Source organism: Eschscholzia californica, unplaced genomic scaffold (assembly GCF_041429995.1).
Source record: "Eschscholzia californica isolate CP2 unplaced genomic scaffold, dmEscCali1.0.p SCAF_3, whole genome shotgun sequence".
In the NCBI taxonomy this organism is placed as follows: domain Eukaryota; kingdom Viridiplantae; phylum Streptophyta; class Magnoliopsida; order Ranunculales; family Papaveraceae; genus Eschscholzia; species Eschscholzia californica.
Window position 1 is genome coordinate 10,685,242 of NW_028238420.1, and position 11,484 is coordinate 10,696,725.

Genomic DNA, 11,484 nt, shown 5'->3' on the forward strand with positions numbered 1-11,484 from the left:
TAACCGCCTACTTTAAACTGAGAATGAAAGAGGCCTAAAGCCCGACAACGAAGAGGCCTAAAGCCCGACAAATTATTATATTATTCATAGCCTAAATTACATAGGATAAATCTTGATGGCAACTGTTTCCACCGAGACTCAATCCCACGACCTCATGGTCTTAAGAGGGGTGTCCATCCGTTACACCAAAGGGTGGTGGACTTAAGTGTCCTTTCTTAGATTGATAGTTTTGTTTTTAATATTGAATGGACAATTGAGAAAAAGTATGAAAAGTAAATTTGTAGATTTTTTTAGTTTTGCATTGTTGATGCTCTTTTAGAGTCTTCCACTAATTCTACTCCTTCACCAATAAAATAGTTACCCACTACTTTCTTAAAAAGGGAGGAAAAGACAAGGAACCAGAAAGATGTACTGTTTTTTTTATGAAGGCAGAAAGATGTACTTGGTAAAACAACAACGTGACTCTTCTCAAACACGGGACCCAAACACGTTGTCCGACTTCGGAGAGAAGGAGATGTACACACGGTTTCTGGTGGGCGCTAGACAAAGACAAAAAATAGTTTCTTCTTATTAAAGAGGGGAAAATCTCACAACCCCCAACACCTCACTCCCCTTACAATCAATCAATTATATATCCAAATATCAACAAAGCACAGAATTGAGATAGAGAAAGAAACTAACTCGAGATAATACAATAACATCTTAACCTAATTCACAAGAAAGATGGTTCATTTGGTATCACGTACAGGAAGGGAGTTCCAGAAATACAATGAAGAAGGATGTCGTCAAGTAGTTGGGTATGTTCAATTTCACTTTCACTTTCTCTCTCTTGAAATAACAAATTCAAATCTTCCTCAATTTTGATTTCAATTGATTAATTTCTTCTCTGTTTTTATTTGAATCAACAGATGCATACCATATAGGTATAAAGATGTAAATAATGATGAAGAATTGGAAGTTCTTGTGATTAGTTCACAAAAAAGCAATGCTATGTTCTTCCCCAAGGTAATAATAATTCTACTAATTACTACTTCACTATATCAGATTGGTGGTTTATGAATCAATGGGTAGTTAAAGATCTAAGAAATTAGGTCTTTTGTTATACAATTAAGCTAGATCATGAGACGAATTACAACATCCTAATGAAATTTCAAAGGGGATAGTTGAAATTTCATATTTTGTGATAGTGGATAAAATTTCACTCTAAACAATAATGAGAATGATAAAAAGGGTTTTTGTAGTTTGGATTGATTGGAAGGTTTTATTAAAAAAGAAGTTCTTATATAGAAGTCATTGTACCATGAAATGTTCTTATTTGGAAAACAATAATGAATAGTTTCAAACATTAAGAACTAATAAAAACCACTAATACTTCAACACCAAAATCAATAATTGTTATCATATTATAAATGGAAGATAGTTTGTTGATATATGAAGTTAATTTTGTTAACCAGGGAGGATGGGAAGAAGATGAATCAATGGAAGAAGCAGCTTTACGAGAATCAATGGAAGAAGCCGGTGTAGAAGGAAATGTTGAGGTTAGTATATACACGTATAATATCTCGAAAATGTTCATTTTGTTTGCTAACATACTTAATAACTAAAGAAAAAAAATGTAACTGAATTTGTTGATTGATAACATTTGCAGGGTGAACTTGGGAAATGGAGATTTAAGAGTAAAAGATATAACACAATTTACGAAGGAATCATGTTTCCTTTACTTGTAAAGGAAGAATTAGAATATTGGCCCGAAAAACATCTTCGGACTACACAATGGGTATGTTCTTGTTTTTATTTACTTTTATGTAATCATCGATTCAGTTTAAGAACAATAATTTCTAAAAGAATTTATTGTCTTCGGGTTTGTGGGTGGATATCCATTATTATATAGTGACCAACCTAAGGAACCTACCCATTATCTAACACATTTGGTTCTTATCAAACAACAAAATTTTCACAAAATGATATGTCAACTTTTAGTTAGTGTCCGAGGGAAATTTTGAAACCTAATTGAGGTGAAATTGATGTATTTTTTCAGATGACAGTAAAGGAAGCAAGAGAAGTATGTCATCATTGGTGGATGAAGGAAGCATTAGATGTGCTAATTCAGAGACTAACAAATTCACAATAAGAAGAGGAGGAAGCTATTTCTACATGTTCACTTAGCTAAATTATTGAACTACCTAGAGAGGAGAAATATTTTGTATATCAAACATTCTTTTATTCTTTTAGAAATGAAACAAAAGTGAATGCACAAAATATGCAAAAGAAACACCATTTTACCTCGCATTCCCGATCTTATTCATATAAAAATGAAATGGGTTCTTCATTCTTTATTTTCTTTTTCTGTGAAAGTTTCTATTATTATTTCGAAACTCGCATTTTCATACATTTTGAAATTTTGAAATCCACTTCGGAATGAATTAGAAAATAAAAATGAGATTCAAAGTAATATGTTGTTTCGTAGGGTTTTTCTTTCTTATTGATAGCTGCACACAATCGTGACCCGAAACCGTCACTTTACTTAGTGAGGCTCTGTTTTGTACTCAGATAGGTTTGTATAATATTTACCTCTCCATGTTTGGTTTCCCATAAGGATCAACAATATCGAATGTTAAGGGATTGCTGGAGTCTTCGTTCTTTCTAGTGTCAAATTGATGATGTCGAAAAGTGGTTTGCGGTTATCTCTCAGATGATAAAGGATCAACAATCAGAGGATGAACTTTTCTCGTGTGATTTAATGAAACAAAGCCTGTAAAAAACTCTTTCAACAAAAAAAAAATCCTGTGAAAAACTTAGAAACCACTCTGACGCTCAAGTCAGTCGGATGTTTTTACAGTTAGGAAAAATGAATTCAAAGTCTGAATCAAGAAATTAAACTTTCACCTCTTGCTAGGGCGAACCTGGTATTCTTATAAAGGTTTTTGTTGATTGGTCGTGATGCTCGACTGAGATGATGTGGTGGCAATGCATCGATTTAGATGAGAATTACGTGTTGATGGTCGTTGAAAGAACAATATCCCATACGTGCGTATCTTCTGACACTGACAGATCCTCCGGCGATTAACGGCTTGTGTATTGAAAGTGGGTAAATGGTGTGCTCTATTTTTCCACGTCATATGAACCCTGTTCAGGCTTTTATATAGAGCTCAGACAGACCATGCTTAATTGATTGTTCACTTTCTTCTCCAAACCCAAGTCTAGGTGAGGGGCCGGTTGTGTATAACTTAGCTTGGGTCCACCTTCCCATGTCTCGAGGCAAGACGGGGCTCAAGGTGTCGAGCTGAATTTTACACTCCTATGCTGTTCTAATGTCCAGAGCAAAGCTCTTACAAGGGTTGACATGGTTTATCTCGAAGAGCATGGCTCAAGGTGCCTAAGGAACTTGTGCCGACCTGTTGTGTCAGGGCTCAAGTGACAGTGTTCCGCCGGATCTATTTCCCTGACGACTTGGATACAGATCGAACCATGTATATATCTCTCCGTCAATTTGTTGACTTCTTGACTTGGTCAAAATTGGCAAGTATTTGGCTCAACAGTTTCATAGCTAAAATCAAAACCCCAACTTCATCTTTCATAGTATTAGCGTTTCATAGCTTAAATCAGAATTTCGATTTTGTCTTTGTCATCGTCAAACCTTCGTAAGAAACTCACATTTATCTTCTAATCCATGTGAGCTTTCAGTACTTTGTTTCGTGTTTTTCAATACGTTTTCCATCAGTTTAGACCAAGTTCATCGTCTTTCCATAGTATTAGCGTTTCATATCTTAAATCAAAATTTCGATTTTGTCTTTGTCATCTTTAAACCTTCGTAAGAAACTCGGAGTTATCTTCTAATCCATGTGAGCTTTCAGTACTTTGTTTCGTGTTTTCCAATACGTTCACCATCACTTTAGATCAGGTTCAGTCTTTCCAACATTTTTTCTTGTGGTGGGAGAAAGAAGAAAGTGTGGCACAAGAGAAGAAGAGTCAGCAAGAATGAGAATGGCCATTTAGTCTTATTATTTAGCCGCTAGACCAAACTAATTTACACCATCGAACAACAATTAGCACTAGGAAGAGTGGATCTAATGTTACTTATTGTATCCCTACTATTTTATCTTCTCTTCGTAGCAACAATGTAACTAATTTTCATATGAATGAATAGATGGAGTTTCCTATCTGACATCATGATTCAACTTGGATTCTCAGACTCCTTTTGTACTCTTATAAATCAATGCATCTCAACTTCATCATCCTCTGTCCTGCTCAATGGAATTCTTGGAGAACACTTCTTCCCTTCTAGGGGATTAAGACAGGGGGATCCTCTCTCTCCCCTTATTTATTTATCATCTGTATGGAAGCACTGAGCAGATTGTTAGGCAAGGCTCAAAATGAAGGTCAAATCCAAGGGTTCAAGTTCTCTAACAGTGCACCAACAATTACTCACCTCCTATTTGCTGATGACTGCCTTTTCTTCACTAAAATGGATATCCCCTCTGTCCATAATCTTCTTCAATTGCTTAGGAATTTTGGAGAGGTTTCAGGTCAAGTCATCAACTTTCAGAAAAGTGGTATCTTCTTCAGTGCTAATGCGCATCCTAAGCATTGTAAGATTGTATCTCGAATACTTAAAGTTAGAGCTATCAACAGAGAAGACCCATACCTAGGAACAAATATCTTCATCTCCAGATAAAAAATAAAACCCTTTCTACCCATTTTAGACAAACTCCAACAGAAGCTAAGTAATTGGAAAAGAAACCTTCTCTCTCAGGCAGGAAGAGGTGAACTCATCAAGTCATCTCTGTCTGCTGCCCCTAGATACCAAATGGCTTTTTTTGACCTTCCCTGCAAGATAAAAAATTCCATTACTTCCCTTCAGAGGGAATTTTGGTGGGGAACAACTCCTAACAAGAAGAAAATATATTTCAAAAATTGGAACTCCATATGCAAACCAAAAACTCAAGGTGGCTTTGGTTTCAGAAACATCAATATGGACAACTTGGCACTTAGAAGCAAACTGAACTGGACTCTCAGGACAAAAAAATACTCCTTGGGTTCAAATCATAGAAGCAAAATACTTATGCAATTCCAGACAGAATTCTTCTAAGGCTTCATGGCTATGGAATAACATAAAAAACAACCAAGAAAAAACAGATGAACTCATGTCTTGGGATGTTGGTGATGGTTCTCAGGTCAATATATGGACAGACAGATGGATTCCAGGTATTCCACCTCTGGGTCTCCCTTCTCAGACTCATGGGTTTGATAAGGTTTCCCAGCTTATTCTTCCTAAACAATGTTTGGAACACAGAAGCACTCTCAATCCTCTTCCCTGTGCATATCCTAGAGCATATAAAAACCATCCCCCTTAACTCTGAGTCAGATCACCTCAAATGGATATTATCAAATTCAGGTGATTATTCTGTCACCTCATATTATAAACATCTTATCCATACTCAAAATCATAATGGGCATCCTTTTGGTCATTGGAAAGATATTTGGAAACTCAGAGTCCATCCTAGAATCCTCCTATTCCTATGGAAATTGGCCCAGAATATACTCCATTTAAACAAAAAACTTTCAGAGTTACAAGGAACCATTTCTCCAATGTGTATTCTGTGTGGAGTAGAAGAAGAATCTTCCATGCATTTCATCCAACAATGTACAACTGTCAGATGTATCTTAGGCGAGATTATTCAAAGCTACCCAGATCCAAACCACACCAATTTTGAAGAATGGTTTAATCACTTCCACAAAATAGTTCTATGGCTTAGCCCACTTATGATTGTTATATGGAACATTAAGAGTTTATCCTTTTAATGTGTTTCTTACTATACACCTGCTCCCAACTATGTTTACAACTTCATATATCTCAAATATGTTTATAAGTTCTTTGGATGCATGCTTGTTAAAAAAGAAATAGTACTTTATAGAAATGAATCCCTATACGACTAATATGCATCCTTTACGAAACTTCAACATTGATTTTTTTTACTTTTTACTTACAATTCATGGACAAATCTCCCATGCATTTCATCCAACAATGTACAACTGTCAGATGTATCTTAGGCGAGATTATTCAAAGCTACCCAGATCTAAACCACACCAATTTTGAAGAATGGTTTAATCACTTCCACAAAGTAGTTCTATGGCTTAGCCCACTTATGATTGTTATATGGAACATTAAGAGTTTATCCTTTTAATGTGTTTCTTACTATACACCTGCTCCCAACTATGTTTACAACTTCACATATCTCAAATATGTTTATAAGTTCTTTGGATGCATGCTTATTAAAAAAGAAATAGTACTTTATAGAAATGAATCCCTATACGGCTAATATGCATCCTTTACGAAACTTCAACATTGATTTTTTTTTACTTTTTACTTACAATTCATGGACAAATCTTCATATATTTGATGATGGTTATAATTCATGGAAAAATCTTGGCAAATCGATGATAATCGACGTTCAAAGAAGTTTGCGGATGGTGTAGAGGCATTTTTGGATTTTACATTTGCCCATAGACCTGTTTGGGGAGGTGATCAAATAAAGTGTCCGTGTGGTAATTGTAATAACTCTAGGTATGAAGTTAGACAAAATGTTATGGAGCATTTGTATTACTACGGGATGGCGAAATACTACGAAACTTGGTTTTTGCATTGAGAAGCTAGACCGACAATACTGAATCCTATGCCTGCACTAATAGAGGTGGAAAATGAAGAAGTCTTTATCGACGATCTTGAAAGGTTGGTGTGGTGCGAGACGTTTATGGGGTTCATGACGACTCTGGAGTAGATGTAGAGGGTGGGACAAACGAGGTTGAAAACAAAGACTTTGAAAGGTTGCTACAACAGTTGAAGAACCCTTTATACTCGGGTTGCGATAAGATGAGTGTGGTGCCTTTTGTCATAAAATTCTGGAATATCAAAATAATGCGAGGTTGGAGTAACGCATCGATCTTTTCAATCAATGCTTAACTTACTGCGTGAAACTCTTCCCAACGGTTGTAATCTTCCCCAAGAATCTTACTCAGTGCAAGAAAATCATCTTAGATTTGGGATTAGACTAAAACTTCATAAGTTAAAAAAATTATCTCTCTAAAACCTCATAAGTTAATAAAAATCAAATCTCTCTAAAACTTCATAAAATATTAAACAAAGATTTCTCTAAAATCAGATCTCTCTAAAGCCAAATGTCTCTAAACTTCATAAGATTTATTTATCTAAATCACCATTAACACAAATTTGAAACTTCTTTCAACATCCATTAAAGCAAAAAAAGTGGAAGAAACAAGAAAGAGTTTAAAGAAGACGATGTCATACCTTGAATTAGTAACAACTCAATCAATATTTTTCGGTTCAAAATCTGGTCTCCTTGTCCGATTAGTTTAGAGAAAGAAAGGAGAAAACGAAATAAACTGGTTGAGGAAAAGAAAAGGAAGGGGAGGGGTTATATATATAAGGGTAGAGTGAGTAATAAGAAAGGAAGTACATGTCTAGAGATTGGAAAATATCCACAGGAATGTGTATTTGGGCTTGATTTCAATTATTTGACAAAAAGTTTCAAATTAAGTCCCACTCTTTCCAAATGCTTTAATTAAGTCCCACTCTTTCCAAATGCTTTTCAATTGCATGGTTGCTGAGTCAATTTAACGGAAGAGGGAGCACGCCGTTAAAGCAAAGTCAATCTCAACCATTGGTTTTCAATGGTTGAGATTTAAATTCCAAAAAGAACTTTTATCTCTCTACTGTCTAAAAACACCATTTACTTTTAACTTTACTCATTCACCAGTGAAAGTAAGAACCTTAGTGGAGAAGTTTAATCTTTTCGGTGGCTTCCTCAAGAAATATTCATTAACAAATTGATTTTTCCTCAACAATCCCCAACCAAACTATTAGAAACACACACTTCTCTCCATATCTGAAGGTTAGTGTATATTTTAATCACTTTATATTGTTTTGTTTGAGGAATATATGGAAAGAATTCCTATACACTATAGTTTAGATTCTATGGAAGATATTGATTCTGAAAATGATTGTGAATGAGAAGAAAAATGTGTAGAAACTGAAATGGATGTCAATTATTTGAAATATAACAAATTGGAATTATTAGAACTACTAAATGTGATTCCCCGTGTCCCAAAATAGACACGACCACGCCCCAACAACTCACAGACGAGACAAAAATCCGACAGAGTCTCCTCTGTAAATCGAACTGTTCGCACCTGTAAACCTATCATGCAAACCATACATTCGCATACACCAAAAATATACTATAGAGCGGAAGCTAAACAAACCCAACTCAGTTTTGGGTCGAAACCCGAACCACAAAAAGAACTACAAAAGCCTCTTACACATCGATACAACTTATAAACAACTCTAAGTGTTACATATACATATTAGAGTTTGGTTATGCAATAAATACATAACTTGGAAATAAAGAAAATCCAATAAACGAAAACCAACGAAAACGACGCAACCCTGCTAGCCTCGTCAGACAAGACCACCGGCTGGAGTACACACTCCGCCTCAAGGCTACGACAAAGCACCTGCACACTAACAACTGATAGGGGATCAGAATACTCACCAACACGAGTTATTCTGGTTAAAGACCAATCCAAAACCCATCACGTTTTCAAAAGTTCATTTAATAAGTTCTAAACATCATGACAAAACGATTTATCAAACCAATTACTATATATACTATATATAGAATGTTTTCCTTACATCTAGCAAGCAATAGCAGTGATTAGCTGTCCACCCATGGTGCACTCCCAATTAAGAGGAGAGTTCCTTAGGAGAGCCTAGAGTGCGTTAGATAGTACCAACTCATTTAGGCACCAGCTAATGCACTAACGTCTCCTCGAGAAAGAGACTTACCCCTAGCCGGTAAGCCCTCCCACTAAGGAACTCCGCAATCATTGAAGAGTTTACCTCATGATACATATATACCTTAAGTATCTTAATACGTTTTAGATCACCGAGTTCAAATAAGAGAGCCGTCCCCCAATATCCATGGAAGGACCTGAACCTCATGCGGCTAATGCAATCTTTCAAAATCAATTACGTTCATATCTCAAAACCAATATTCTCATTCAATCTCAAAATCCATTTTCTCAATCATATCATTATCTTATCAAACACGGAAGTGGAACAACCAATAGTCATATCGCAGACAAAGCAGAGGGACTTCCAATCAATGTCACCTCCCAGGCGAGCGGTCAGGTGTACGTCCCTCAGCCTCGAACTGGAGGCACGAGCACCAATGGCTAGCAAGTGAAGCACTCTACTCCCACGGGTCTCATGACTAGTGTCGCCCACCTCACCGGTTTCACATGGGTCACACCCATGTCCACATGTCATCCTACCCTCAATGGCTACATGCCCGTAGGTTGACATAATCAGCAGTCGGGTACATACAAGAAAATCCCCAGTAGTTCACAATCATCATAAAATCAGTTTGAAAATATTTCTCATATCGCATCAAAACATTTCAAGCATATTTCAGTTCATCACATGAATCGAGTTTCATGTTACCTAAACTCTAGTTATAATGGCGCATATATAACTATAGAATCTAACATATTCATTATCTATAAAATCATGCTGGATAAAGGATTCAGAACCCCTACCCCAGTCCTTGTATCACCAAAGACCTCCCCCATCTACTAGACGACCTAATTCCTCCTCATTCTCATACCCTTGGATAAGGAAGAATAACTAAAAATACCGAAAAGAAACATTAGCTTCTTATACTAAGAGATATGCTTTTTTATTAGGATTTCCCACAAATAAAAGAACTAGTACAAAAGATTGTAATGGTGTTCAACGATGGGTTCCATTTTCATGTGGTAGAGAAGGAACACCTAGAAGTACTTCTTCCAATTGCTTAAAACCGAGATCCTCATCCAAGACAGGTTGTAAAATCAAGATTAGAATAACGCTTGAAAGAGATGATACATGGAAAGTAACATCGTCTTTTCTTGACCACAACCACCCTCTCAGTCCTAGTAAATCTAGATTTTATAAATTCAATAGAAACATCAAACCATCCGTAAAAAAAGCTTTAGAATTAGGATATATAGCGGGAATTCGACTTTAGTTATATATCAGTCTTAACCATGATTGAATCCACTCATGTTCCACTTTTTTGTGCAACCTGCAAATATTTAGATACATTAGTTATATATCAGTCTTAACCTCCATGCCTATAAACTTGAAGAAAACTATAATTCTTGGTAATTTGAGCGGCTATGGTCATGACAAAATAGAAGGTTTAGAATTCTATACTCATCTTCCACTTTATATTCATCAGTTGTATCTTACACTTTATAATTTGTTAAGCATAAATTAAATTAGTCTAAATTTTGTATAACAAAAACTACCTTTGGTGCAAACTTAAATTCTTAGTACTTTCATAAACCCAAAATTATTTCACAACTAAATCTAGAAAGATGCATAATTCTTAGTAATTTCATAAACCCAAAATTATTTCAAACCTAGATCTGGAAAGAAACATCATTCTTAGTAATTTCATAAACCAAAATTATTTCAGACCTCTAGCTAAAAGATACATAATTCTTAGTAATTGCATAAACTCAAAATTATTTCAAATTCTGAATCTAGAAAAATATATGATTTTGTAGTTCAAGGAACCATAAATTATCCCAGACATTAAATCTAGAAAGATACTGCAATAATTTCAAGTACTGTTACTAATGTTCGAGAAATTGATGCAAGTAAGTGTTACTCCAAGAATAGTTGGTTAATCTCTACACTAGGGTTTGTTACTAACTTCGGAGAAGAAAATTTTCTTACTGAACGAGTGAATGAGTAAAGTTAAAAGTAAATGATGTGTTCAGACTGTAGAGAGATAAAAGTTCTTTTTGGAATTTAAATCTCAACCATTGAAAACCAATGGTTGAGATTGACTTTGCTTTAGCGGCGTGCTCCCTTCGGTTAAATTGACTCAGCAACTCATGCAATTGAAAAACATTTGAAAAGAGTGGGACTTCAGTAAATTTTTTTGTCCTTTTGTCCAAAGTGAGGGACGGTTCCAATACTGTTCAAATTGAGCGGTCTTTATAGACTTATTGTTTTCTATTAAAGTCCAAAAAGTGGGCTTTTAACCAAAAAAAATCTAATTTATTTCTATAAAAATTGTCCCTTAAATTGAGGAGACATATATGTATAGTTTATACCCATTACGTATCTTTCTATTCCACTGGGCTTTATATCTATCTTCCCTAAAAGCATCATATTGTTCTTTGTGCCTCTAATATGATTTTGCATGCTGGTTCAGATAACCATCTTCAACTAAATGTTTGAAAATCGTTAGAGGGCAAAAATATTTTTTGTGGCAAGATTTTAAGTGTGAGATAATGAAAGTGATTGGATGAACCAAAATGACAGTTTTGTCCAGCATTTTCCAGTCTTCGCATTAAATTGAAGCGTTTGATATTCTTTCATTTCTTGTATAGTCGGGTCCCAAGATTCTCAGG

General features: G+C 35.4%; 1 protein-coding gene across 1 annotated transcript; it reads left to right on the plus strand.

Annotated features, from left to right (window-relative positions):
• Positions 1-438: 438 nt before the first annotated feature.
• LOC147548343 (nudix hydrolase 18, mitochondrial-like) lies at positions 439-2,336 on the plus strand. The gene is made up of 5 exons (XM_086671593.1): positions 439-797; positions 909-1,005; positions 1,455-1,538; positions 1,649-1,777; positions 2,039-2,336. The coding sequence occupies exons 1-5, from the start codon at positions 724-726 to the stop codon at positions 2,129-2,131; spliced, it is 477 nt and encodes a 158-aa protein (XP_086527719.1). The 5' UTR covers positions 439-723; the 3' UTR covers positions 2,132-2,336.
• Positions 2,337-11,484: the final 9,148 nt, after the last annotated feature.

Coding starts and splice junctions, on each gene's coding strand:
- LOC147548343 (XM_086671593.1), top strand. CDS start 724: ATGGTTCATTTGGTATCACGTACAGGAAGGGAGTTCCAGAAATACAAT. Junction 1,006..1,454: donor ATGCTATGTTCTTCCCCAAG/GTAATAATAATT, acceptor TTTGTTAACCAG/GGAGGATGGGAAGAAGATGA. Junction 1,778..2,038: donor ATCTTCGGACTACACAATGG/GTATGTTCTTGT, acceptor GTATTTTTTCAG/ATGACAGTAAAGGAAGCAAG.